We start from the raw sequence: 24,453 nt of genomic DNA, 5'->3' as shown, positions 1-24,453 counted from the left end.
AATACTGGAGTGGGTTGCCATTTCCTTCTCCAATGCATGAAAGTGAAAAGTGAAAATGAAGTCGCTCAGTTGTACCTGACTCTTAGCAACCCCATGGACTGCAGCCTACCAGGCTCCCACATCCATGGGATTTTCCAGGTGAGGGTACTGGAGTGGGTTGCCATTGCCTTCTCCACTGTTGAAGCCTAGCTTGAAGGATTTTAAGCATTACCTTGCTAGCATATGAAATGAGTTCAGTTGTGTGTGTGTGTGTATCAACTGTATATATATGTGTATATATCAACTGTATGTGTGTGTATATGTGTATATATATATATATATATACACATATATCAACTGTATCACATACATATATATATCAACTGTATGTATATATTTATGTGTGTGTGTGTATATGTTTATATATTTACCTATATATGTATATATGTTTGCATGTATACACATATATAATCTGTTCTCTTTCTCTGAAGAATCCTGATAGAGCAGCAATGTGGGGAAACGGGGCCTTTCACACACTGCTAGTGGTAATGTAGAATAAACTGGAACAGCGCCATCTGGAGGTGATGGTACAGTATCTACCGAATACTGGCCATAGGAACCAGTCACAGGAAGCAATTCAATTGCCCAGCTTCTCTGGTGGCTCAGAAGGAAAAAGAATCTCCTTGAAATGCAGGAGACAGGGGTTCGATCCCTGGGTCAAGAAAGTCCCCTGGAGAAGGGCATAGCAACCCACTCCAGTATCCTTGCCTGGAAATTCCGTGGACAGGAGAGCCTGGTGGGCTACAGTTCATGGGGTCTCAGAAGAGTGGGACACAACTTAGCAACTCAGTAACAAGTCAAAGGGCCAACAATTTACAGTAGGATGCCCAGCAGCCACTACATGGTGAATGCCAGTGTTTGGGAAGATGCCCTAGAGAGGCCCTCTCTGTTAGTGAGCAATGGAACTGGGGTCTTGGAAGGTGGTGAAGTCATCCAGAGATGGGACTGGGCCGGTACCCACATTCCTCATATGCATTGTTAGCCTCAAGCTTTGCTTCTGGTGAGCATTCCCAGCCCCACTTTTGGCCAGATTCCTCTGTGGCTCCACCCACCCTATCCAGGTGCCTTGAAGACCCTGGGCAGAGGAAAAGGCTTTGGGAAGAACACCTCCCCTGCTTGTCCCCCGGCAGGACTGAAGCTGGTCCTTGAAAACAGGTACAGAAAGAGGCATGTCCACTTGAAAAGGATATCTCCCCACCCCTCAGCCCCTAACTTGACCATGGCCAAGCACACCTGGCTCCCTGCACAACTCTCTGACCAGCACAATTCAAGGAGCAGCAGCAGACTGTTCTGGGGGTGCTGGGGAGAATAATGGGGCAACCCAGCAAGCCCCTTTCCCTCTGCAAAGTCTGTGGGGAAGGTGCCTCCCTCTAAGGAGTGGTGACGCCTGGAACTTGCCCAACCCTGAAACACTCCAGTCTCTTCCCTGTGCTCACATGGTCCCCTCTACCTTGCCAAATCCTGATCAGCCTGCGGTCTCAACCTCTTCCTATCCCATCCCATCCCAGGAAACCTTCCCTAATCAACTCAGCCACGCACATCCCTCCTCCTTGGAAGTCCTCAGTATCTGGCCCAGCACTTCATATTACAGCCTCTTTATACTAGGAGATACTCTGGAAGTGAAGACGTCCTTCAAGATCCTTGGCTGGGACTTGCCTGGTGGTCCAGTGGCTATGACTTCACGCTCCCAATGCAAGAGACCCAGGTTTGATCCCTCATCAGGGAACTAGATCCCATGTGCTGCAACTAAGAATTCACATGCTGCAACTTAAAAAAACAAAAAAATCCTGCATACCACAACTAAGACCCAGCACAGCCAAAATATGTAATAAATATTTTTTTAAAAGTAAATGACTTTTAAAAAGATGCCTGGCTTAGTTGTCTTGGGTTTATAAATGAGGAAATAGCTGCTCTTCTCATGAACAGTAATAATATTAATGGCAGCTAGCACAGTGAGCATTCTCTCTGTGAAGGGCACTTAACACATATAAATCCACTGGAGTCTCACAATTAAGCCCATTTTGTAGCTGAGAGAGCTGAGGTACAGAGAGGTAAAGTAACAAATCAAGACTGCACAGCAAATAAGAATCATGGCCAGCAGTAGGCCCATGAAAAGATGTTCAACCTCGCTAATTGTTTGAGAACTGCAAATCAAAACTACCATGAGGTACCACCTCACTTTAGTCAGAATCAGTTCAGTTCAGTCGCTCAGTCGTATCCGACTCTTTGCGACCCCATGGACTGCAGCATGCCAAGCCTTCCTGTCCATCACCAACTCCCGGAGTTCACTCAAACTCATGTCCACTGAGTCGGTGATGCCATCCAGCCATCTCTTCCTCTGTCGTCCCCTTCTCCTCCTGCCTTCAATCTTTCCCAGCATCAGGGTCTTTTCCAATGAGTCAGTTCTTCTAATCAGGTGGCCAAACTATGGGACTTTCAGCTTCAGCATTAGTCCTTCCAATGAATATTCAGGACTGATTTCCTTTAGGATAGATTGGTTGGATCTCCTTGCAGTCCAAGGGACTCTCAAGAGTCTCTTCTCCAACACCACAGTTCAAAAACATCAATTCTTTAGTGCTCAGCTTTATAGTCCAGATCTCCCTGGTGGCTCAGAGGTTAAAGCATCTGCCTGCAAGGCGGGAGACCCGGGTTCAATCCCTGGGTCAGGAAGATCCCCTGGAGAAGGAAATGGCACCCCACTCCAGTACTCTTGCCTGGAGAATCCCATGGATGGAGGACCCTGGTAGGTTACAGTCCACGGGGTCGCAAAGAGTTGGACACGACTGAGCACTTCACTTGCACTTTCACTTTATAGTCCAACTCTCACATCCATACATGACCACTGGAAAAAACCATAGATTTGACTAGACAGACCGTTGTTGGCAAAATAATGTCTCTGGTTTTTAATATGCTGTCTAGGTTGGTCATAACTTTTCTTCCAAGGAGCAAGCATCTTTTAATTTCATGGCTGCAATCACCATCTGCAGTGATTTTGGAGCCCCCAAAAATAAAGTCTGTCATTGTTTCCACTGTTTCCCCATCTATTTGCCATGAAGTGATGGGACCAGATGCCATGATCTTAAGTTTTCTGAATGTTGAGCTTTAAGCCAACTTTTTCACTCTCCTCTTTCACTTTCATCAAGAGAATGGGAAAGTCTAGAGATCTCTTCAAGAAAATTGGAGATACCAGTCAGAATAGCCATCATTTAAAAGTCTACAAATAACATGCTGGAGAAGGTGTGGAGAAAAGGGAATCCTCCTACACTGCTGGTGGGAATATAAATCGGTACAGCCATTATGGAAAACAAGATGGAGTTTCCTCAAAAATCTAAAAAATATAATTGCCATATGATCCAGAAATCCCATTCCTGGCCATGTATCCAGACAAAACTCTAATTTAAAAAGATACATGTACCCCTATGTTCATAGAAGCACTATTTACAATAGCCAAGATATGGAAACAGCCTAAATGTCCACTGACAGGTGAATGGATAAAAAAAAAAAAGTGGTACATGTATCAGTGCACTACTACTCAGTCAGAAAAAAGAATTAAAATGCCATTTGCAGCAACATGAATGAACCTAGAGATGATCACACTAAGTAAATCAGAAAGACAAATACCATATAATATCACTTACATGTAGAATCTAAAATATAACACAAATGAAATTATCTACAAAATAGAAACAGACTCACAGACATACAGAACAGACTTGTGGTTGCCACGGGAGCAGGGATGGTGGGGAAGAATAGATTGGGAGTTTGAGATTAACAAATGCAAACCAATATATATATGTGTGTGCCTGTGCGCAACTGAATCACTTTGCTGTTCAACAGAAACTCAACATTGTAAATCAATTATAGTGTGCTGCATTCATGTCTGCCTCTTTGTGACAGCACAGACTGTAGCCTGCCAGGCTCCTCTGTCCATGGAATTCTCCAGGCAAGAATACTGGAGTGGGTTGCCATGCCCTCCTCCAGGGGATCTTCCCAAACCAGGGATCGAACCCAGGTCTCTTATGTCTCCTGCATTATTCTTTACCATTAACACCACCTGGGAAGCCCTAAAATAGGAAAAAACAACAACAAACCTATTTCCAGGATTTGATCCCTGGAGAAGTCTGGCTCAGAATTTTCATCTGTCTCACGGTGTCTTTTACTGCTTACCCACCTGTGTCTGTCTCATCTTAAGTGCAGAAGTTTTGTCATAGCTTTTCCTAGTAATGCCCACCCCAGCTACATCCTCCCCCCACCCCAAGATTGAGCACACAGTAGGTGCTTCAGGAGTTGTCCCTAGGCTGGCTGTCCCCAAGACGTGTTCCCTAGACAGGGACACGTCTCCTGACACCAGGTGGCAGCATTGGCCAAAAATTCTCTCAGAACTCTGCGTCTAGAGCTGTCAGTCAAGTAAAAATTTAAACTTTTATTTCTGGTACAAATGATAAATATTTTGCATTAAAAATCTGGAATTCAAGTTTTCCTCATACTTCATGCTCCCTCCCTGTCCCAGAACCTTACAAAAATATTTCTGTTTAGAGGGAGCAAGCCAGCACCTGCTCCCTCGGCAAAGTCCAGGTTTGCAGAAAGGCACGTATTCTGTGTCAGGGTGGGGACGGTGGCCTCCGAGGCCAGAACGAGAGGAAGGCACTGAGATCCGTGCTAGGGGCTGCGCCCCCTCTGGTGCAATGATTCTTCCCCTCCTTGCTGCGCAGTGGGACGGTGCACAGGGGCCAGGTCCTTCCCAACGGTGGGGCAGGAGTTGTGTGTGGGGAGGTGGGTACGACAGGCACAGACACCCTTCAGGGTCTAAACCTTTGAAGAGTTAAATAGGAGAGTCACAGGCCGTCACATTTTGGGTGCTTGAAAGTGAACACTTTGGGGAGATGAAGGAGGGGAGGCAAGCTTGGAGAACCCCCCCTTCTCCCTGGGTCCCCAAGGAAGACGCACAGGGCAGGAGTGGGGGCTGCCTTCATGAGTTAAACCTTGCCACACCACACCCCTTTCACAGTCACGGGTGAGGGAGCCAGAGGCTCCGGGATTAGGTGATGGGAAGGAAGAGCGCTAAGGCCTCCGTTGTCGGGGGTGGGGGGCACCCCCTCTGGCGGCTGGGGGAGGGGCAGTGGGTCCCGGGCAGCTGCCTCGGGGACCACCCCTCGTCCCAGCCTGGCTAGGGGTCCTCATCCCAGAGGCACAGCTGCTTCTGGGGCACGTAGAAGTCGAAGCTGTAGTTCTTCTGGCAGCTGCGGATGCCGCACTTGTAGGGCGCTGGGCGGTCGCGGCCGTGGCAGTACTTGAGCAGGCAGGGGTACCAGGCCAGGCTCAGACCATAGCGGCAGATGCAGGGCTTCCCGCGGTCCCCCACCTGCCCGCAGCGAGGCAGCAACACCTGCTCTGAAGCCTTGGGGAGAGCCTCGAACACGGAGCCATCCACACCTGGGAGAGAAGGCGGGGGTCAGGGCGGGGGCGGGGGCCTCCCCACATGGCCCCTTCAGGCATCCTAGTGCTCCCATGAGCTAAGTGTTACCATCCTTGTTTTACAGATGAGAAAACTGGCCCAGAGAGGTTATCGGCCTGGCTGACGTCACACAGTAAGTAGGGATTCAGGACTGTCTGACTTCAAGTCCTCCACTTGCCCCTGCCAGTGCCACGCAGGCATCACTTCCTCCAGGAAGCCCTCCCTGACCAGTCCCAGCTGGGTGGAGAACTCCCATATCTCATCATTGCTCCCCATCATATTTGAGGTGATATAGCAGTGGGCCGCACCCAGCTGACCTTGCTCCAGCCAGAACCGGACGTCTTCCTGGCGGGTGTAGATGGCATCCACGGCCTCGGCACACACGTTGCGGAGATGGGGGCTCAGCAGCGCCCCCTGGCTGAAGTTGACGGCGATGTCCATGTGCATCTGCTCTGGGCCCCGCACCTCCTCAGCCTGCCGCACTGCCCGTGGGTTTTTCTGAGTGGAAGAGAAGAGTTGTTCCTACCCGGCCTCAGTCAGCCCCCTGCCCACTCTTTCCCTGATCGCTGATTGTCAGACAAACCCAGGCTGGCTGCCTTCAGATCCTTGGGGCCACCTGCAGGGTGACAGTCAGGGGGAACCAGCCCCCCTCCAACTGGTGGAAAAACTGATACCCAGGGCACCGTCAATTCTTTTCAGCTGGCCACTGGGCTGACCTCTGAGACCTTAGGGAAAATTCTGACATGTTGCTGGGGGGGTGGGGGTGGGGGTGGTATTGGAGGTGGGCAAGCCAGGCCAGTTGTCCCAGGGTCAGTGACCGCTGGGGTCCTGTACTTGCCAACATCCAGGTAACTGAGTCTCTCTGGGAAAAGCAGACAGAAGGGTGGGACCTAGGACAGGTCCTGCTGAAGAGTTTAGGGAGCTTACATGAGGCCAGGGAGAGGCCTGGGGTAGGGGAAGGGACTGGGAGTGGGCAAAAAGCTGAGGGGTTCCAAAGCTGCGTTGAATGCTTTACATGCTCTGTCCCACTTAATTCTCACTGTAACCCGTCTCTCAGTAAGAAAATAGGGGCTTTGAGGGACTTTCCTGGAGGGCTAGTGGTTAAGACTGGGCTTCAAATGCAGGGGCTGCGGCGGATTCCATCCCGGGTTGGGAAAACTAAAATTCCACATGCCCTGTGGCGTGGCCAAAAAACAAAGAAAATAGGGACTTGGAAGGGAGGTGACACGTCTAGAGTCACCCAGATGATGAGTGGCGTTGCCACAGCTGAAGGCAGATCTGACTTGCCTCCATCATAAACGGGGAGGGGCTGAGGTTGGGGGCAGGAAGAATTTGAGAGATGGGGGTTCGGTGCAGATTAGGGATCTGGGGTTATGGGATCAGGTGTGGCCTGGGGCATAATCAGGGGGCTCAGGATTAGAGGCTGAGTGTGGGGCCAGGGATTAGGTGGATCGGGGCGGGGTGGGACACTGAGGCTGGGGTGTGTGGGGTCCAGGCCAGGGCTCAGCTGCAGGGGTGCGTGCAGGCTCTGGGGCAAGCCTGGGGTGGGCACTCACCTGCCGGAGCTTGGCCATGGCCTCGCTGGGAATGATCTCATTGTGGTGCAGCCGGGTGACAAAGCAGAGAGCCTGGAACTGACTCTGCCCCTTCTCCAGCTCCCCCAGAATCAAGGCCCGGAAGATCTTCACATCCTGATGGGGAAGGGCAGAAGGACGGGGGCTGGTTGGAGGGGGTGAGATCTCCTCACCAGTCCCCCCCCAACACACAATGCTCAGCTCAGACCACCCCCCCCTCAGAGAACACAGGCCTGGACACTGTCCTGCAATGGACACCTCCCTCCTGCTGTCCTGGGAATTTTTTTCTTTCCCATTTAAACCCGTGACTTAAAAGAACACACCCCAGATGTTCCAAAGCCTTCTGGAAAATTCACATAGTGAACTGCTAGAAAGCTTTCCAAAAACAAGGCTGTTTAAAAGTACAGAACTTCACCTTAAAGGAAACCACCGCTTTTGGCACCTGGTCCACTCATAGCCGATACTTCCCTTCTGGGGCACCCCTGTGTTCCCTCATCAGGGTGAGTCGGGGCCCCTACGACCGCCTGACCAGGGTGTCACAAGGCAGAGGCTGCACTTTTTACAAGCACAGATTTCAGAGTTCCTCTTGCTGACTTTCCCATTCAGTAGGTTTGGGGAGAAGGCCCCCAGTGCTTCTGGTCATCCAGGCTTCTAGACACCAGCATCTCAGATGAAGGTGGCGGGGTCAGGATGGGGTTAAGGGCAGACACAGCAGCAGCTGTTGCCAAGGGCGCTGCGATGGCTCACCTTTCCCCTTCCCTCCCCACTTCCCCTTTCCCCATGGGGTTACTAATGGCCTGGCCAGCAGGCCAAGGGCTCCTTCCTGTCACTGACTGACTGTGTGAATCAGGGAGGCCAGAGAGGGGCAGAGGAAGAAGGGGAAGGGGCTGTGGGATGGGGTTCCCTTTCCAAACTGGCTGCTGAAACCCTGGGCACCTGAGGTATCCCTTGCTCTCACCCAGCTCTGTGCCTTGGCTAATGGCTCCCGATGAGACATCAGCAGGTCCCAGTCAGCAGTGGTCTAAGTGTGGGAAGATCCCCCCTGCCTGGGAGGGACCCTGGTCACACTGATGGTTCCTCCAGGAACCCTAGTGGTCCTGTACCAACACAGAGGGTATAGAGCCTATATAGATATGAATCCTTCAATGACCGTGCCCTGGGCTCATTCACCAAACATCCCGGTTCACTGAGTGCTTCCTGCCAAGTGAAATGCTCTGAGAACAGGGTCTGAGGGGCCCCCCTGGATTCCAGTGTAGGCACTGAGGGGCCCAGGGTTCCCCTCCAAGTCTGCAGTGTATTAGTGGCGTTCAGCTCATCTCCCAGTTTCTCTAAGCCTTGTTTATAAAGGGATGATGCCACTTTTACCTGGAGGTTGTGGTGAGGACAGAACAGGCTGGTGTGAAGGGAAACACAGAGAATGCCTGCCCTGAGTTAAGTGCTCAGCGGTGCTGGCTGGGGCCACTGGCCCACTGCAAGTGACTGGCCAGTGCTGCTGCTGCTAAGTCGCTTCAGTCGTGTCCGACTCTGTGCGACCCCTGAGACAGCAGCCCACCAGGCTCCCCTGTCCCTGGGTTTCTCCAGGCAAGAACACTGGAGTGGGTTGCCATTTCCTTCTCCAGTGCATGAAAAGTGAAAAGTGAAAGTGAGGTCGCTCAGTTGTGTTCGATTCTTCGCGACCCCATGGACTGCAGCCTACCAGGCTCTTCCGTCCAGGGATTTTCCAGTGCTATCATCCCACAAATCCCCATGATCTTTCTGTCGTTTTCGTTGTTTGTTTTAGAGTCTTTTGATGTGGACCCTTTTTAAAGTCTTTATTGAATTTGTTACAACATTGCTTCAGTCTTATCTTTTGGTTTTTGGGTCCCAAGGCATGTGGGATCTTATCTTAGTTTCCTGACCAGGGATCAAACTGGTACCCTCTACATTAGCAAGCAAAATCTTAACCACTGGACCACCAGGGAAGTATCTCCCCACCCCACCACCCCATGCCCTTTGGAATTTCTCTGACTCTCCAAGGACTTTCCCTACTTCCCTTCACTATAAATGGTCTCTGGAACATTGAGGGGTGGGAGTGTCCAGGGAGATTTTCCACCAAGACCGTAGAAAGGGAGACTGAGGCCCAGCTGGTGAGAAAGGTTATGTTAGGTTCCTCCTGGTCCCAGACTTGGAGGGAAGGTGAATCACAGCTCGGGTAACCTCAGCTTCCTCTCAGCAGGAAATCCGCTCTTGGGTCACGAGGCTAGGCTGTCCTTGCCCCGCCAAGCCTCGGTCATCCAATCTTCCACACCCTCAGGTCGGCTGAGGGGAGACTGGAGTTGGTACATGGGTGCATTTTCCGCTCAGTTTTTGCCAGGTGAGACTTGATACCAGATTTCCCCTCCTGGGGCTGTGTTAGGCGGATGTCCCTGGCAGGACCCCCAGGCAGGATCCAAAGTCCGCATATTTTCAGCCGTGACCCTTGAAGGGAATGCCATCTGGGATATTCACAGCATCTTCTCCGATACCACAGGCACGTGCCATAGCCTGTGGTCTATGGGCTGCCCCGAGCTGGCCTCCTGGCTTGGACACTACCCATCTACCACTAGCCAGAGAAAGTATTTAAAATTCTAGACCAGACCAGGGGGTGAACGAAATCTGTCAGAATATTTTCCCTGCTTCTAGATTAAATAACAAAGTCAATGACAACAGCAAAATGCTACCAAAATGGGAATGTGACTGCGGGTGAAGCGAGGGGATGAGAATTTTTTGTTGAGATAGATTTCCTCTATGTCTCTCATTTATTTTTGTAGGACAACGATTTATTGAAGTTTATAACTGGAAGGGACAAGTCACTGTTACCATGAGTCAAAAAGGATATACTGCCCCATTCAAATCTGCACAACAACAGGAGGTAGGAACTATGATTATTACTGTGTTTGGAATGGATAACTTGCTCAAGGTCATGAGACCAAGAGGAAATGCAGCCAAAATTTTTAACCCAGGCAGCCTGCCTCCAAAATCCAAACTCTCGCAACCATAATGAACAACTGCTTCTAGGTCAACTAATCCAATGTCTCTGATGCCCAGTTACAGACCAGATGGTGCAGGAGATTCAGGTTCGATCCCTGGGTCAAGAGGATTTCCTAGAGAAGGAGACAGCAACCCACTTCAGTGTTCTTGGCTGGAGAGTTTCATGGACAGAGCAGCCTGGTGGGCTATAGTCCCTGGGGGTGCAAACAGTCGGACATGACTGAGCAACCACCACTTTCACTTTCTAAAGAAACTAAAGCTCAGGCCCAGAGATAGAGCGCGGTCTGCCTGCAGCCACACAGCCAGTGAGAGACAGAAGAGAATGCAGGGCCCTCTTCCCGCCATGTGGTCTGCGTGTCCTCTGCAGACCTGCCCAGGACTACAGTGGCTCCCATTCAAGGCTGTGTGTGACTAACAGTCAACAGCATCTGATGCAAACATCAGGGTAAGATGACGCAGGATCACCTTTCTAATCCCTCTGCCTGCTCTGCCCAGGGCCTCTGTAAACCCTGAATTTTCCAACCTTCTTAATCTGTATCTCCAGGAAACCAAGTTCCCTGTGCTGAGCCCAGGAGGGAGACAGCAGTCCAAGCAGCTGGATCTTTGTGGCTCCATCATCATGACCAGTGTCTCTCCTACCTTCTACTCCCCACACCTCAGACTCACTACCAGGGCCCCCTTTCCCTTCAACACAGAGGACAGGGCAGGGGGAGAGGGCCCCCTGCTTCAGGGAACATCTGACCAGGTGCTAAGCTCCCAGCTTTTCTCCTTGCCCAAGAATCCCCTGGGATGATCCACCCAGATGTGGCCTAACGCCCAAGGCAGACGACACAGCTGGGAAGAGCATATGGCAGGCTTTTCAGGCCCAGGTCTCAGGCTAGGATGTCTAAGATGGGCAGTTTCTATAAGGCTCCTTCTCCCACAGGTTCCTAGGAACCTGCAGCCCCCCCAGGAGCAGGCCACCAGGAAGAAGAGGAGGGGACGGTACCAGGGCTGAAACTGGGCCATACAGAGGGGATGGTCACAGAGATACACCAAGTCCCCTATACGAACTTTCAAGTTGCGAACGTTCAAAGATGCCAACGTGCATCTGGTTCCAGCAAGGAACCAGAACCTGAGCCATCAACGTCAAGCGTGAATGAAATTGCAGCTTGCCCTCCGTCTCCTATTGCTGATGATCCTTCAGCTCTACCATCTCCCACCTCCTCTCCCTCCTCCAGTTGGTAACTCTTCTTGCTTGTTCACTCGATGCCAGCCCCTGTATGCCAGCTATTGTACAGTACTACTGTACTTTTCAAAGTACTGTATTGTAAGATTAAAAATGTTTTATTTTGTGTTTTTTTAAATGTATTCTTTGTGTGAAAAGTATAAACCCATGACAGTACAGTACTATATAGGCAACTGTGTTAGTTGGGTACCTGGGCTAACCTTGATGGACTTAACGAACAAACTGGACATATGAACGTACTCCCAGAAGGGAACTCATTTGTATATAGGGAACTTACTGTAGTGAGGATTTGCTGAAGTCCTTTGTGGGTGGTTTAAAGGTTCTCAGAGAGCAGGATAGTTAAGAGCAAAGGCTCTGGAGCCAGTGCTGCCTGCATTCAGATCCTGGCTTTGCTGATATGCGCCATGTCATCCTGGGGGATTCACTTGACCTGTCTGTATCTTAGTTTCCACATGTGTAAAATGAGTACAGGCAACAATACCTACACCTCAAGGAATTCCTGAGAGGAAAAATGAGTGAAAGGTCTCAGAACAGCACGGGCTGGACTCCTTCAGCTTTTCTCTAGAATTGTTGCAATCCCTGGCCTAGCTCCAACTGTGATCAACTCCAGACCTGCAGAGGCAAGAAAACAGAGCTTTCTTCCAGAGACACACCAGAGCCCCAGAGAAGTCAGCTGACTCTGCTGGAGCTTGCAGGTAATCAGCAAATCGGTGGGAGAGTGCTGACTAGCATCACCTGGGGCAGGTCCTTCACAGGCGGCGGGGCAGGGCAGTGGGCAACACCAAGGTCAGGGCCCCAGTCTTCAAGGGGCTCATAGGGGAAGCTGACCTACAACTGAAGTCAGCGCCCATGATGAGGCCTAGGGTTGAGGCTTATGCAGAGAGCTATAGGGTAAAGATGAAAGTGAAAGTCGTGTCCGACTCTAGTGCTCCGGTCCCTTTAAGCATGGGGCTGGGAGGGAGGGAAGACTTACTGGAGCAGAGGTCCTCAACCTTTTTGGCACCAGAGACAGGTTTCGTAGAAGACAATGTCCCCACGAATCAGGCTGGGGGGTGGGAGCAGGCATGGACGGACGGTTGGGGGATGATTCAAGCGCGTTTCATTTGCTGTGTGCTTTATTTCTATTGTTATATCAGCTTCGCCTCAGATCATCAGGCACTAGATCCTGGAGGCTGGGAACCCCTGTACTAGACTGAAGGGTACTTCACTGGTTCTGGACAATGAGAGGATAGGGGGCTTTCTAGCCAAGAGAGAGGCAATTACAGAAAACGTGTGTGTGTGTGCTGTGTGCTCAGTCGTTCCGTGGACTGCAGCCCACCAGGCTCCTCTGTCCGTGGGATTTCCCAGGCAATAATACTGCAGTGGGTTGCCATTTCCTCCTCCATGGGCTCATCTCGACCCAGGGATCGAACTCGCATCTCTTGCACCTCCTGCATCGGCAGGCAGGTTCTTTACCACGAGCGCCACCTGGGAAGCCCCATTACAGAAGCCGGGGAGGTACAAAGGCATCTTAATGCCCCCACCCATCCATCTCTTCACGCTACCGTCTTATGATCTGCCTAATGCCCTTCCAAGGCTTATTTTGTCCTCACCATAAAGTGTACCCCCCAGAGGCTGGCATCCACATCTTTGCTGACAGTTCTAAGCACTGAACCAAAGAGGTGGCGGTTTCCAGAGTAAGCGAGGCCAGGTGCCTGTCTATGAGTTGATGCCTGGCGGGGATATCCAGTCCCATCCTGCCCAGCATCCTTCAGGACTCAGTTCACATGCATCCATCCACCCCCACCAACCCTCCAGCAGAGTTGGCCAGGTCCAATCCCTACCTTCCTCCCACTGTGTCTGGAATGACCTCTTTCCTTGTCTTTCCTTCCAGATTCAACTCCTTGAGGCCAGGATAGTATATTATTTGCAGTGTATCCCCACCTACTAGAACACAACAGGTGTTGTGTTCAGTACATATCTAGAAATGAATAAATGAAGGATGGACTGGACAAACAAGAGCAGGCCAGGGTCCTAAGCAAAGTGATGGGAGTACCAGGGAGGGGAGGGAGGGAGGGGACGGCAGTGAGAGTGGAAGGAAGAGGCTGGTGGGAGGGCAGGGACAGGGTCTGAGAGCCCAGTCAAAGAGTCTGAGCTTCATCTAGCAGACCACTGGAAGTCATCACTGGATTTTCAGCCTGGAGGTGACATGCACGAATCTCTGGCTCAGAGCTGAATCAGAAACTTGAGTTGTGCTAGGCCAGCGTGCATTTTATCTAAACACCTCGGAAGGGCCCCAGTCCTCGTGTAGCGTCTTCTGCCTGGGCAACAAGTCTCCCAGGCCCTCCACGCTGTGCCCCTGGCTCAGGACAGCGGCTCCACCTTATCTATGCAGTGTCCTCAGCCTGACACAAAGCTGAGTGAAGGCACCCATGCTCTGGGGCCTCCATCGAAACCTCTTGCCCCCAACAAGAAGACGGTTCTTCTTGGGCTTCCTTGTACCCAGGCTCCTGCCCACTGGCAGTCCTACAGCTGCGCTTTTGGCTTCTAGAGGTTCAGGGGAGCTTTTTCATGCTCCAGTGAGGTTCCAGCAGGGGACGTGACCTTCAAGGTCATCCAGCTGCAGGGCCAGCCCCAGGCGCCCATATTTTCTAACTCAACTCCCGAGATCTTTCTGCTCTTCCCAGCTCCCCGCTGAGCCCTCTCCCAGATATTCTATTCTTCTCTGCGTTCACTCCCTGCCCTAGACCCTCTGTATCTCATAGAAGGCTGTTCTGGGAAAAGCAGGGGGTAGCCCTCCGCACTTACAAGAGCAGACAGCCTGTGCCAGGCCCCTATGGCTGCCTTCCGGGGGAGAGGCTCCAGGGAAAGCTCGGTGTTGGGGACAGGAGGAGACCCCGGAGACAGGCCACAGGAGCACCCATGACCCTAGCGCTGTCACACAAGCCCAACTGCCAGCTTCCAGAATGAAAGGGGGAAACAAACCTCTCTTGTTTTAACTGCTGTGGGGTTTTATATTACAGCCAAGTCGAATCGTAACTGTACACACAGACAGACACCTGCTTGCCCCCATTCAGGGGCCACGTGGCCAAGCTTTCATCCAGAGGTGCTGATTCTTGAACGATCTCCCACCCTTCACCCAGTGGCACCCAGGCCCCCCATGCCCCTTGTGCTGAGGCCCACACTTCCGCTCGGCCGTGGGCCCCTCCTTTCTCGCACCCCTGCTCCTAGGAGCACGTTTCTGCCCTCGTGGCCTCTCCCAGGAGTCTCCACGTCACCCGCTTTCTCTTGATCACCGCAGCACCCCTCGCGTGTAGTCACACACACCCATCTTCTCCCGACAGTCTCTCCACACTCTTCTCCCGCCCTCCCTTCTTCCCCCAAAGTCTCTCTCACACATACACACACACACACACACACAGTGTCTTCCATGCCTTCTCACACACCAGTCTCTGCACCCACCGCACACAGGCTGTTACACTCACCTACATCCAGGCACTTACACCCGCCTCTCCCAGTTCACCTCCCCAGCCTAGCCTGGCCAACCCCACCTCCTCCTCTGCCCTCCTTCCCACCACCAGCTCCCAGCTCCAACTGCCCCCCTGCCCCTGACTCCAAGCGCCCTTCCTCAGCCCCCTTTTCCAGAAAGCCCACCATGGGGAAGTGCGGGGAGGCTCTCTGATCTCAGACCTCGCTGCCCACCCAGCCCTGGACCACGGGGGAACTGAAAACGAAGAGGGTCAGATGGTGGAGCTGCTGTGCTGTGCTGGGCTGCTCAGTCATGTCCAGCTCTTTGCTACCTACCCCATGGACTGTAGCCCACCAGGCTCCTCTGTCCATGGGGATTTTCCAGGCAAGAATACTGGAGTGGGTTGCTATGCCCTCCTCCAGGGGAATCTTCCCAACCCAGGGATTGAATCCAGGTCTCCCGCATTGCAGGCGGATTCTTTATCATCTGAGCCACCAAGGAAATCCAAGAATACTAGAGTAGGTAGCCAATCCCTTCTCCAGGGAAACTTCTCCACCCAGAAATCAAACTGGGGACTCCTGCATTGCAGGTAGATTCTTTACCAGCCAATCTACCAGGAAAGCCCATGGTGGAACTGATCTTCCCTCAAAAGCCCTCTCCCAGCCCACCTCTGGGCCACCGTGGTTACACAGCCCAGGCTGGAGGCCATGCTCCAGGTCCCCGCAAAGTGCCTGCTCCTCTCTCCCCCTGGCCCTCGGACGGCGCACACCATCTCCCGGGAGCTTCCTCTGCCATCTCGCTCTCCTTCCTGGCACACCAGAGTATGAGGTTTTGAGGACCGTCCTGAGCCAACCCAAATATTTACTGCTCGGCTCCTGGCTGGAGCCGCTTTATAGATAGAGAGGGGCTGGCTTCCCTGTGCTGGAGGTGAGAGGTCAGCCTAGGGGGCAGCCAGGGAGCAGGGCCCTCCTCACCCTGCACTGGCCGCCCCAGGACAGGCACAGGAGCACCTGGGCTGCTCTGGCCGGACCCCTGGAGAGGCACAGAGGCAAACAGAATCAACCCAAAGCCAAGCCAAGCACACTCCCCGGCTGGTGCCTGGGGAGGCAGGCTGCCCCTTTATGAGATGCCTGCAGACCCCAGGGGCTACGCCTACACAGAGACTTCTTGTTACAGGTCATCTGTGCAACCACGTGCTGAGGGCAGTGCCCCCTGCCCTCCCCCAGGCCCCCAGCGTTCTGTCAGCCAAATCCCAAAGGTCACCACTGTCCCAACTGCTCCAGGAACAATGTGCGGCTTTATGTGGATCAAATGCACCCCAATGTCCCGCTGACTCAGGGCTCCTGAGATGGGAGCTCACTTCCCGCTCACTCCCATTCCCAGCCCCAGCGCCTCCCTCCCTCACCCCCAGCCCTTCATCAGAATCTCCCCCTGCCCCCCCAGGGGGGGGGCAGCCACTTCAACACTTGCCAACTGAAAGGATGGGAGTCCTAATGATGCCTGGGTCCCCAGAACAGGAACAATCTGTTTGGCTGGGTCAGGAAGGAGGGCTGGGGCCCCGGCTGGAACTTCTAGTTCTCTTCCCACCTGCCTCCGCTGGTCTCTGCTTTGCTGAGGCCTCTCACTCACTCCTCACAACATGTCTCCAAGCCGTCATATGGTATTTGTGTTGTGTCTGAGCCTCGGGCTCAGAGAGGTTAAGTGACTTGTCAAGCCACACGGCTGGTCAAGCGCAGAAAAATGTACAGTGAGTGCTCAGAAGTATCTATGAGCTATTTAAAAAATGGTCCCCTCACTCCCATGGTCTCTCCAGGAGCCACGGGGGAAGGGCAAAGAGGAATATCCCAGGCTCAGTGAAGAGGTTGAAACTCAAAATTCATGGTGGGGCATGTGGTGAGCTTGGGGGGAGGGGTCCAGCCCAAGTCTGTAAGCAGGAAAGTTTCTCCGTAGATGTGTCCCTCGGCACCAAGGCTTTTTTCAGCCTCCTTCTTCCTCTCCCCTCCCCTGTTCGGGTTTCTTCAGCCTCCAGGAAGGAGCCCATTTATATGTCACAGCAAGCACAGGCAGTCAGAACACAGTGGGAGAATCCCTGGGTCCCCATCCTGGATCGTTAGCTACTGATCTTGTCCAAGTCACTACACAGGCTTGAGTCTCAGTTTGCACATCTGTGAAATGGATGCAATACCCGCCATTCGATGTAGTGGTGAGGGTCAAATGAGGCCAGGTGTGTGAACGCCACTGTCAGTGTGTGATCTGAGTGACCACTCAGTGTGTGAGACCCAGACAGCTGTGATTCTTACCTCAAAGCTGGCCTCGGTCTCACCGGCACCACCCCTGTGACCCGTGGGAAGCCTCACAGGAAGACCCTCACTTCCGTTTCTCCCCGGTCAACAACAGGTCACTGACTTGTCCGAGGTGGCAGTCCTCACTGCACAACCCGGGATCCTTTCCCAGGACTCCACCTGGATGTGGGTATTCAGGGAGTGGGAGGTACAGGCCAGGCTGCACCTTGGGGCAGGGCTGCTGATCCCTAACACAGGGAGGGCTTCCTCAGACACGGCAGAGGGACTGCGTTAGAACCCGGGGCCCCACAGGCACAAGCCGGGTGGTTCTCTCTGATGACGTCTCATGAACTCCCGTGGGGAAATGTGCTGGGCACCACAAAGCTCTGGGCCTCTGCTGAAAGCACCTCTACCGTAATCTGTTCCCCGAAAGTCACCCTCTCCATCACGTGCCTCCACTACAGACCAACAAACTGCAGGGACCCAACATAAGCTGGGGAGGCGGACACTGCACCCTCAGGCCCGTCATGTCTGACATCCCCATGATGTGATATCCTGTTAGAACAAACAGCCGCAGGCATCAGTCTGGCCATTTGCACATTCCCTATCTTTGCTGACTCTCTCACAGCCTGGAGCTGCTTCCCCTACCCCGACGGGGAGCCCCCAAGGCATGGATGACTGTGCTCTCTGGACTGCTTCTTCCTCTGACCCCCACCCCCCAGGGCATGGGTCCCTTGGAGTGACCTCGAGCTGATCCGCCCTGTTATATGGACCCCTTTATCTTGGCTCTGGGCTTCCTTGGTGGCTCAAACAGGAAAGAATCTGTCTGCAATTCGGGAGACCCAGGTGCAGTCCTTGGGTCGGGAAGATCCCCTGGAAAAGGGCATGGCAACCCACTCCAGTTTCTTGCCTGGGGAATTCCACAGACAGAGGAGCCTGGTGGGCTACAGTTCATGGGGTCGCAAAGAGTCCAACATGACTGAGCAACTAACACACACACACACACACACATCCTGGGTCCAGCCCGTGGCCCCTCTTGGCCACCATCCTCCCCACATTTGGAGTCTGGCTCCTTTCTCCCTGCTCCTGTTGCAGCCATGGCCCACCACCACCCCCACCTGCCCTTTGTAGCTGCACATGACTTTCTCTTATCTTTCAGTCCCACCCTCCCTGCCCCGTCAGCACCAAACCACACCGCTTGAACATGACTCATCCCCCTCCCTCAGATTCTGGACGCTCAGAGGATAAGAGATACTCAGAGGGAAAGAGAACTTGGATGGGGACAGCAACCTGGGGGAAGGGGACCAAGACGACTGTCAGATCAAAAGCCAGGCTGGAGAGTCAGGACGGTGACATGCCCAGTGAGTCTGTACATCTGGGTATGATTACATGCATAGGCTTTGAATTATAAAGAAGGGCACTGCCTACTGAGACCGTATGATGAATCAGCGTTCTTGTGCTGAGGGCACCAAGTACGCAGCCTCGGGTCTACATGCTGTTTAAACACATTAGGGTTATTGTGGATAGAACAACAGGTTTCAACTAAATGACTGAGTTGGGGCTTGACCTTCATTTCACAGTCTAACCCTGTGCCTCCTCCAAGTCCCTCCATCCCTGAAGCAACTCTGCCAGTCTGCCAGGGCTTCCCAAGCTTTGCTGCTCATTGGAATCACCAGCGGCTCTTTAAAAACCCTGCTGTCTGGTTCCCACCCTCAGACATTTGGACTTAATTGGTCTGGAGTGCAGGCGAGGCATTGGGTTTTCTAAAGCTCCCCAGGCGATTCAAATGTGCAGCGAAGTTTGGGAGCCACCGAGCTGCAGCATGGTTTTTGAAAGCTGCGCCCTGAACTGATGGTCAGCAGCCTGTGGGTAGGGCTTACAGTCATGCACGATGGTGATTTGGTAGCTTTGAGGGCCTTGTGGAGTGTGTGATCCTTGCCCGGGCTCCATGTCCTACAGTGGGCTGATCACTGTGACAGCTTTACTGGCTTCAGGTCCAGCGTGGCAGTGTGGGGAGGGCCAGGCAGTGCTGGAGCCCTGTCTCCTGGCAGAGGCAGAGGGTTGGAGGGGTGTGGAGAGGGCGCTGGGGCAGGGGTGCGACCGGCTGGAGGAGGTCTATATTACATCCAGCACAGGGGGCCTTGCTGCTGCCCTGGGGAGCAGGACACAGCAGGAATGACTGCTCCCTGCGGAGGGGCTGGCCAGCAACTCTTAAGTAACTTCCCATGTACCTATCACTGGGATAAGAGATGCCCACAGAGCTGATAAAACATCTTTTCTGGGTGTGTCCGTGAGGGTGTCTCGGGAAGATACTAGCATGTGAAACAGGAGCCTGAGTGGAAGGTGGCCCTCGCCAGAGTGGGTGGGCATCATCCAATCCATTGAGGGCACGATAAGAACAAAAAGGGTGGAGAAGGGCAAATTTGCTCTCTCTGCGTGAGCCGGACATCCATCTTCTCCTGCCCTTAGACGTCAATGCTCTTGGTTCTCAGGCCTCTGCACTCACACTGGAACGACACAGGCCTTTCTGGACCTCCAGCTGACAGACCACAGACTTCTCTGCCTTCATAATCGTGTGAGCCAACCACCCCTCAAATAAAATCTCTTCTACAGCTCTGTGGTGGTGGTTTAGTCACTAAGTCGTGTTCGACTCTTTTGCAACTCCAATGGACTGTAGCCCACCAGGCTCCTCTGTCCAAGGGATTTCCCAGGCAAGAATAAACCAGAGTGGGTTGCCATTTCCTTCTCATAGGGAGATCTTCCCCGCCCAGGGATTTAACCCGTGTCTCCTGCTCAGCAGGCGGGTTCTTTACCACTGAGCCACCTGGGTGTATTTCCCTCCTATTATTTCTGTTCTGCGGGCCTGGGTGCATTTCTCTTTTATTATTTCTGTTCTGCAGGGGAACTCTAATACATGGAGCTTCAGAGAGAAGGTTCTGATGAGGGACTAAGGCTCTTCCAGGCTCAGTGCTGTCTTTCCGTGTGACTTTGGCTCTGTTGTTCAACATCGTTGCACCCGAGCTTAGCACAGAGGGTCCCTGCTGAGATGTGACGTGAGCCAGTGATAATTATGAAAGTCAGTGGCTTCTATTTCTGGAACATTGGGTACGGCAGATGATACACAGTGAGTATTTCATATATGTCACTCAGTTTAGTTCTCACAATGGCCATGGGAACAGTAGCATTATCATCCCCATTTTACAGATGGAAAAATGAAGCCTTAGAGAGATCAAGTAGCTTGCCCAGGGTTAAACTACGTCTGTCTCCTTTCAGTTTGGACTACTTCCCAAAGGTGACAAAACAGCCAATGTTACTATCCTCAAATGGACTAGGGACTGTTCCCAAACCACCCCCAAACGGATTTGGTACATGGTATAAAAGAAACACCAGGTCCAGGATTTTTTCCTACAAGAAAAGTCATTACTTCTAGATAGAAGCTTCTCTTGGAAATCTGCCGGAGACCTTGAGGACTGGGCGAGCAACAAGAGAGGTGACCCACCCCAGAAAGATCCATTATAAAAGCTGCTCTGGCCAATGCAGACCATGGACTAGGGTGGAGTTAAAGGCTATTCCACTCCACTCCCAGCCTTCCCCAACTCCACCCCACCCCAGGCCAGCTGAGAAATCCAGAGTAGGAAGGGACCTTGGAAAGCTGGTTTCCTTTGGTAATTTTCACTCGCAATTCCCTCCCTTGCTAATGAAACTGGAGATGCCAGAGGGCAGGTGTGAAATGCCAGCTTCTGGGTCAGAGGTTACTCTGAAAAGCAGTCTTTGGAAGCCTGGGTGGAGGTTTTAACTGCTGCAGGGAGGTGTGAACTGCTGCGGGGATTAAAATGAGGCTCTTACAATCAGTTCCAAATGGATTCTCTAACTGGGCAGTTGGCCCCTCACTCTACCCTCAGCCCCAAGCCCCTGGCCTGCACCCCACTGCCACTGGCCTCTCCCCTACCCTTGCCCTCAGGATAGAGCAATAAAACCTTCCAAGCTGCAGCGAGAGGCTATAAAAGCTGAGCCCTACTCGTTGACTCTCTGACCGGTGTCCTACCCACAGTCTTGGCTGCTGGAGTGGTCCCAGGGATGGGGAAGTCTCTCGAGGGTTCCAGAAAGGCCACAGAACAATGGGCAGTGGGGCAGGAAGGTGGGAGACTCCTGGGCTGGCCTGAGGCTCACTCTCAAGGACAAAGGGTTTCAATGGAAGGTTGGAGGGGACGCTTAGCCTCCTGCTTCCCCTATTTGGGGGTTTTCCAGGAAAAGAACAGACTTGACAAAATTCCCCTGGAGTTTAAGTGGGGAGGCAGGAGATGTTCCTGCCCTGTCAGCTTCCCTCTCTCCACACACACACTCACCTGCCCCTGCCTGAATTGAGAACCTAGCTTAGGCCTGCTGAGTAAGGAAGGGATCGCACAGTCCTCCCGATTGCAACACTCAAGCACCCCTACCCCCACCCCACCCCCTCAACTGGTCTCTCTGCATCCCTGGTCAGTGACAGCCCAATAGTCCAGGGACAGATCAGCTGTCAAGCCCCACCTCCACTGTCCATGGGATCACTGGCCCCCAACCTGGATATACCATCTATGGCAATGTGGCTGGGTCCCTAGGTGACTCTGCAAACTCTGCCCTGAGTCCTCTCAAGTTCTGGTCTCCAAGAGGAAGGAGAGAGAGGAGGCTCAGATAGCTGCCCCAGAGCCCTGGGCTTTCCCCACTGCTGGCTGACTCATCGGCCTCCCCTCTCCCCTTCCCCAGAGCCTCCCAGGGCCTCTTTCTACAGGAGAGGGAGGTGGGGAGGATGCTTCAGTTGACCAGCAGACTCCCTTGAGTACCACACCTCACCCACCTTCTTTCCCGCCAGGGTTCCCGCCCCTGGGTCACCGTTACTCACTGCCCTTCCAGGCCTGCTTCCTGATAACCCCAAGCACCTCCATTCTCTACTCCACCTCGCAATCCAGGGGGCCAGGCCCACCTACTTGTTCTCTTCACCAAACACACACACACACACACACAGAGGAGAGGCTGGTCTTTACCCCCTTCCCACCCACTTGTACACACACACACACACACACACACACACACACACACACGAGAGGCTGGTCTTTACCCCCTTCCCACCTACTTGTACGTACACACACACACACACACACACACACACACACACACACACACACACGAGAGGCTGGTCTTTACCCCCTTCCCACCTACTTGTACACACACACACACACACACACACACACACACACATGAGAGGCTGGTCTTTACCCGCTTCCCCAGAATCTGAGCCAAAACTGAGGGTTGGTCAGCCCTTCTGCCAAGCAGGGTAAGAGGTGACACCTCTCCCAGAGCCTGGGGACCTCACCCAGGGCCTCTCCCCAGGTCCTTCACTACAAGTTCCCAGACTTACATTCCAAAGAGAAGAGGTGGCTTCTCCTTGGCCTGGGGGACACGTAGCTCCGCCCAGGAACCCCCTTCCCCAGCCCAAGGAAGTGAACAAGGAGAGGTGGTACATAGACTCCAAGAAGTCAGGGCTGGGGTCACCCTCTTGTTCCGGTACAGAGGTGTGAAAGGCGGCCTAGAGAAGGAAAGGGACTTGCCCTAGGTCACAGTGAGAACCCAGGACCTGTGATGCGTGGCCCAGGACTTTTTCCTGATAGAGCCTGAAGGAATTACTCCAGAAAGGGAGACGGGGTTATTAACATTGACTCTAGTAGGGTCAGCGCCTGGAGGGCGTTGGAAGACCTGGAAGATGAAAGTGCGGAACTAGCTGGTCAGGGCGCCTGGGCGCCCAGAGTAAAAAGGTGAAAGGCCGCAAGGGAGAGTCTGAAGGGCAGCAGAGCAGTTCGTGGGGGAGAATGATGGGCGCTGGGGAGCAGGGCAAAGAGGTGTGGAGAAGAGCCCGCGTGACTTGTCTAAGTCGCGTCCCTGTCCCTCTCCTGGCCCAGTCCTCCGGCCAGCAGACGGGACCCTCTCAGGCACGCAGATTTCCCCCCTCCGTCCCACCGCCAGGCAACGGACGGTGCCTCACCTTCTTAAAGTCTGCGGTGAAGGAAATGAGAGTGCCGTCGGGCTTGCGCAGCTCCAGGCTGATACTGTCGGCGTCGCTGTCCGCTTGCAGGCTCTCCTCGGTCACCTGGCCGTCAGGCAGCCGCACCCGCACCCGCAGCTCCGACGGCGCGCCAGCCCCGGCCCCCGCGCCCACGCCGCGCGGCGCCCACAGCAGTGGCACGAGCAGCGTCAGGAGCAGCAGCGCGGGGGACGCCCGGGGGACCCCGCAGCGGCCGGGCGGGCGCATCCCCGGGAGCCGCCGCCGCCCTCGCGGTCCCGGTGCGCCGCGAGCAGGCAGGGAGCTGCGGGGCCAAACTTCGCCCGAACTTGGAGGCTAGTTCACGGCACGGGGGCGCGGCTCCCCCTGGGGCGGGGGGCTCAGCCGCGGGGCGCCAGCGACGTGGCGCCGAGGCACGTGGGCTGCGCTCCGCCGCGCGCCCCCCGGCGGCTCCGAGGCGGACGCCGCGCTCCCGGGGCCCGTCCACCTCCCAGTCCGAGCGCGGCGCCTCCCGCGGCCCCCGACTCCGGAGCTCCGAGACTCTGTTTTGCACTTTTCATTCAATCCCACCCCCCGTCACTTCCTTCAGAAAACAGAAACCACCAGGACCTGCCTTAAAGAGACCGCGCACCTCTCGGCCCTTAAAGGGCCCGCCGCGGCTCTTCCAGCGCTCGGCGGCGGGCGGGGCGTATCCGCGCGCGGCGGCCTGGTGGGAACTGAGTTTCTCAACCGCGCTCCCTCCCCGTCGCGCCCCGGCAGCGACCGGGCTGGCCCGGGAGTTGACTCTTCTGGCAGATCCCTTCCTCCCAGCAGGGGCGGGACGGCTGACTCTTCCCCCGCCCCCTTCCCCCCGCCCCGTCCTTCTTTTTTGGCCCGGTCTTGTGCCACGTGGATGAAAGAATCGGGCTTGGTGTTTTAGGGGTTTTGTTTGGTCTTTTCAGTTTCTCTGAGACGGCGAATTTCTGCGCTGCTTCTGCAAAATCGGACCTCACCTCGCGTTCAGCCTTTTGACTGCCATAGATCAGGAGACAGGGGCTGAGGTTCTGCTGGCATTGACATCCGTCAGGTGTGAAATCTTGATCAGTCAGGCCGCCTCTCTGGACATGGCCCTTGAAGTGCCCACATTTTCTGAGCCCCTGCGCAGGTTCTTTTCGGTCTGGTCGCCCTTACTTTCCCCGTTCACGACTTCTCCCCAGTCTTGCCCACCTCCCCAGACCCCTGTTCACTATCCCACAGATAGTCTGAGCAAATTCAGGAAAACAGTAGATTGCAGACCATTCTGGAGGATGTCCAGGGACTCAAGATGCGCTTGACCATCAGAGGCTGTCCCACAAACCCACAGAAATGGGTGCCTTGCCATGCACTCCAACAGTGAATTGGTGAA

General features: G+C 53.8%; 1 protein-coding gene across 1 annotated transcript; it reads right to left on the bottom strand.

Annotated features, from left to right (window-relative positions):
* Window positions 1-4,442: 4,442 nt before the first annotated feature.
* On the bottom strand, window positions 4,443-23,631 carry OAF (out at first homolog). Its single transcript, XM_086338302.1, has 4 exons — window positions 23,052-23,631; window positions 7,051-7,185; window positions 5,812-5,992; window positions 4,443-5,472 (listed from the first exon to the last, which is right to left on the bottom strand). Exons 1-4 carry the CDS (start codon window positions 23,316-23,318, stop codon window positions 5,207-5,209), a joined length of 849 nt encoding a protein of 282 aa, XP_086194428.1. The 5' UTR covers window positions 23,319-23,631; the 3' UTR covers window positions 4,443-5,206.
* Window positions 23,632-24,453: the final 822 nt, after the last annotated feature.

This window comes from Bos grunniens, chromosome 15, assembly GCF_055505025.1.
Source record: "Bos grunniens cultivar Pamir isolate PY7600 chromosome 15, Bosgru_T2T1.0, whole genome shotgun sequence".
NCBI lineage: Eukaryota > Metazoa > Chordata > Mammalia > Artiodactyla > Bovidae > Bos > Bos grunniens.
The sequence above is the reverse complement of the archived record's forward strand: the minus strand, read 5'-3'. Positions and strand labels throughout refer to the sequence as shown.